The sequence below is a fragment of the Notothenia coriiceps genome, unplaced genomic scaffold (assembly GCF_000735185.1).
Source record: "Notothenia coriiceps isolate Sejong01 unplaced genomic scaffold, NC01 NC01_scaffold00027846, whole genome shotgun sequence".
Taxonomy (NCBI): Eukaryota; Metazoa; Chordata; class Actinopteri; order Perciformes; family Nototheniidae; genus Notothenia; species Notothenia coriiceps.
The window spans coordinates 12042-16622 of record NW_011360547.1 but is presented as its reverse complement, the minus strand read 5'-3'; the positions used below and the strand labels follow the sequence as shown (position 1 = coordinate 16622).

General features: G+C 45.1%; 1 protein-coding gene across 1 annotated transcript in view; it reads left to right on the top strand.

Annotated features, from left to right (window-relative positions):
• The first annotated feature begins 2316 nt into the window (after window positions 1–2316).
• ppp1r16a (protein phosphatase 1, regulatory subunit 16A) overlaps window positions 2317–4581 on the top strand; it is a 6910-nt gene continuing 4645 nt past the window's right edge. Inside the window, exons 1-2 of the mRNA XM_010785530.1 lie at window positions 2317–3315; window positions 3839–3909. Coding sequence (XP_010783832.1) covers window positions 3069–3315; window positions 3839–3909 — 318 coding nt within the window. The 5' untranslated portion in view covers window positions 2317–3068. The remainder of the gene's footprint in view (window positions 3316–3838; window positions 3910–4581) is intronic.

Sequence of the window (4581 nt, the reverse complement as noted above, 5' to 3'; positions counted from 1 at the left end):
ACGGCCCGTCCACACGGCGGCGTGCGTTGATGCTTCAACGCTTCTGGCCATTCACTTTGAATGGCCAGATTTGCCGAACTGCATTGTGGGAGCGTTGCTTCGCTTTGCTCGCGTTGCTCGCTTCAAAAGTTGAGCAATGTTCAACTTTTGAAGCTTCGGCTGAAGCGTCAGCCAATCAAATCATATGCCAGTACAAGCTCTATCCAATCAAACCGCGTGCTTGTGTGTCCGGGTCGGGAGATTCATGTGATTGGTTGAGTTTCAGACAAGCTCACTGGCAAGCTTCAACGCACAACGCCGTGTGGACGCTGCGTAACCACTCCGCCAGCGCCACAGCGCGTGCCGGATGAGAATGTCTGGCGTGTCAGATTTGGCCCGCGGGCCGCCTGTTGATGGTCAGTGGTGGATGGTATTATCCTGCTAACAGCTGTTACAATCCTGCAGAGATTTTCCATATTCCTCCAATCCTTTCTCTTAAAGCTCGAAAAACGCTACAAACGGTTTCCCTTTTTCCGTTTGTTAGCTGTGATTAAGAACAATGACCCAAAATAAGCTCTGCTGCTGCTAGCTACACGTAGCCTTTACTGTTCCTTAAGGGTTTGTTAGAATCCTGTTGACCTTTTAACACAACATGGACTTTTCCCTTTAGGAGGAGGACGGGTTAAAGAAAGAAAGAAGTGGATAATTGGCATTATCAACAAGCCTAACATTCATCATTCATGATGTTTGATCCCGTGCGTAACAAGTCCGTGTTCGTGTGTGTATTGTCTGAATGAATTATGCGTGCAGTGTTCAGCAGCCTATGGGGGAGAGTTAAGCTTATTACCTCAATCTAAGGAAATCCTTGTATTGTATCTTGTGACAAAGGGTGAGAGGTGAGATGTCCTAAGAATAGAAGAACGGCAGAGCAAAGGAACAAATGACAACCGTCTGTCCGCCTTTTAAACAGGAACTATTTGAGTGGCTAGGAAGTTGTCTTAACGGAAACAGTGACTGGTCGGTCTCTCTAAATATATATATAAACACCTTATATATGTCCAGATTCAACCCTCAGACTTTGTACACAATATGCTAGTGATGCTGCAGGTACTACATGTTTTTCCTTATTTCTCTAAAAGTAGTCATATGATAGTACTGCTTTTTAATAATTACGTTTATATATCAATTATAATCCAGTTGTTTTAGGATTTCTAGGTTGTGAGAAGGACTGTGACCTGGTGTTTATTTTCCGAGCAGTACACTTGAGTTATCTTAGGTATTTCCTCATGATTGTCAGAAAATAGTCAGAATTCATGCCATTAATTCAGAAATCTGAGTTGTTATAATTCAAAATTAAAACCCTCTAAATGTCTCTTACCAGTTTGTCATGCATTTCTTTATTAAAACACCAAATGTATATTTTTTTATTTCCCCGAAAATACAACAAAATACAATTATTTATATATAGCGTTATAACTATTAACGCAATTATACATCCATTTTTTTACACCAATTGACGGCACTTCTTTCACCTCATTTGGATATCAATTGGAGGTGTGTGGCGCAGTGGGTTGTGCGTTGGTGTTGGGATCAGGGGAGCACAGGTTCAAACCCCACTGCAGTCAGCATGTCGTTGTGTCCCTGAGACACGTCACCCCAAATTGCTCCTGTGGGGATTGTCCACAGTATTGAGTATGGAAGTCGCTTTGGATAAAAGCGTCTAACAAGTGACATGTAATGTAATGTAATGTATTAAATCAACTAGTTAGTTTAACTTTAACCTGGTTATTATAAATGCCTCTTGGTGTGTTATCTGTGGCTGCGTGTTGGCGTGTCTCCGTGGCCCAGGACTGGTGTCTTGTCAGTCGCTCTCTATCTCGCTGAGTGCGTCTAGTTGACCTTCCTCTCAGCGCTCACAGGCCAGGCCTAAATTATAAATGAATAGCCTGGAAAGAGTATTAATGTGTGTGTGTGTGTGTGTGTGAGCCGCGTAACTCATCTGGGAAGTTAAAGAAAAGTAATGAGAGTGCGGTCACCTGAGTTATAACTCCACGCTCACATCTGATCTTTTTACCCGCTTCTCGACCACGTCCCTCTCTCGGTTTTTACTCCACGTTTATGCTAATGGCGGCGTCGTGTGTATCGGGCTGCAGGGTGTGTCAATCATTAATGAAAAGCGTCCCACCGTCTCAGGTTTCCTCCGGGAGAGGAGTGGGAGAGGAGGGAGTCGCTGGAAGGAGCTCAGGGGTTAAAGATAACAGCATGAGGAGAGCAGTGTGCAAACATTACACTGTAACGCAGCACTCACATTGAATTTTTCTCCTCTCTCCCGCTCTACAGGCAGACAATGACGTTGAGGGACGAATCATTGAAACCTCGTCTGAATCCCTGAAGAGAAAACGTACACAACAACACGTTTGAAAAGTCTCCACTCACCCACACGGGGGGGTACTGCCACAGCGTCAGCTAAAGTTGGACTTAAATCCTAGCTTAAGCTCCTCAGTTCTTCTGGTTCTGTGGATGTGTTGTTCATCACATTCTCACTATGGATTCTCAAACACTTGGATCAACATCTTGGACACAGTCACCCTCACTTTGGATCAGAAGCTCTCATAAGGCATCTATTCCTTTCTAGCAACATCTCATCTCTCGATCTCTTCCCTTCAGTGGGTCAAGTTCCCCACAGCTGATATGGACGGGAGGACTGACGGTTGCTTACAGCCCAAATCCTGGATGTTTCTCTCTTTGATTTTCCAAGGCACGATAAGAGTTATGTGAAAGATGAGGAGGAGACATTGCCACAACATGTTGCTTCCTTCTGAAATCAGGGAGATACCTTCCACCTGATTGCACAACATAAGTCGTTTCATCACACTCTGGATATTTGTGAAATTTGCTCCTTATTTTTTACAGATAAGCTGCAGTGTCTGTCTCCCACTGGCCCTAACGTAGGCCTGGTTGGCCTTACAGAAGGGCCTCCTTAAGGGGCAAGACGTAGAAGACATTTAAGAAACTTTTATGTTCCATATCCTTTTGGACTAAGAGAACCCAAGAGGAGAAGACACCGGGACAGTTGGTGGTGGTGTGGCATGGCAGCAGAGCACGGGGAGCTGCTGGGTGAGATGGCCACAGTCGGGCGCCTGGGAGCCACCGAGCGCCTGAAGCACGCCCAGAAGCGTCGCGTTCAGCAGCTGAAGGGATGGGCGCAGATGGAGAAGGACTCAACGCGAGGGTCGAGAGCCAAAGCGGATAAGAAGAAGGCACGCACCATAAAAGTCACGTTCCCCCAGTCCATCACGCTGCTGGATGCTGCTGCACGCAACGACGTGGAGGAGGGTTGGTACCAACACACACTCAGAGAGAACGTTAGAAGCTTAAGCAACTCAACACATTGAATGAAAAGTAAATCAGTAAATCTTGAATATGTGAGGAAAGTCAAGAACACTCAGAAGTTGCCAATACATGTCCTATGACCCTTGAAAGCTAAAAGTCTTTGGTACTATGAACTCCTTTTCTGAGACATAAAGCAATTATCAGAAGGTGGCATGATGATACATAAAAAGGGACTCAAAGGAAGTTATTTATGCATAATTTATACCCTATATATACGGTCGTTATCAATAGTGTATAGGATAGTCAGTCCCAGGGCTAATTATAAACCTTGTGAGTTCATTATTAACACACGGACACATTGTAGGTGCTCTTTGGATCAGTTTAGTGCAGACAGATAGGTGCCAAGGGTTATAATGTTTATGTGAAAAGGACTCTACTCAGGTGTGTGTGTGTGTGTGTGTGTGTGTGTGTGTGTGTGTGTGTGTGTGTGTGTGTGTGTGTGTGTGTGTGTGTGTGTGTTTTTTAGTGAGGGAGCTGCTAAACAACGGCGTCAGCCCAGATCTGGTCAACGAGGATGGACTGACAGCCCTACATCAGGTACACACACGTTTACACCTAGTTGTGTCACCTGTGCAGGGAGAAGGACACGATCCCTCACTGGTCTCCCGCCCCTCAAACACAGACTGCTCTGTCATAGCGTAGCATCAGCCATCTGTGACCAAGGTGCTTAAACTAGCTCACACTCCATAGACTATTTTGCATATTATTCTTGATTTTACCCTTTTTTAGGATTGTTTTATGGTGTTCAGTTGGGTAATGGCTATCCGTCGTGTTATAGTGATACTTTTAAGCGGAGCTGTTGGGAGGAGATTCTTTACACTGGTACATTGAAACCTGTGGAGCTCAAATTAGCGATGATTTGTTCTCGATGATGTTACCTAGTTTTACACCAACACTTCATGACTGCCCTTAATGAGGCAGGTCACTGTGTGTGTGTGTGTGTGTGTGTGTGTGTGTGTGCCTGTGTGTGTGTGTGTGTGTGTGTGTGTGTGTGTGTGTGTGTGTGTGTGTGTGTGTGTGTGTGTGTGTGTGTGTGTGTGTGTGTGTGTGTGTGTGTGTGTGTGTGTGTGTGTGTGTGTGTGTGTGTGTGTGTAGTGTGTGTGTGTTGTGTGTGTGTGTGTGTGTGTGTGTATGTGTGTGTGTGTGTGTGTGTGTGTGTGTGTGTGTTTGAGAGAGAGTTGTGTGTGTGTGTGTGTGTGTGTGTATGCA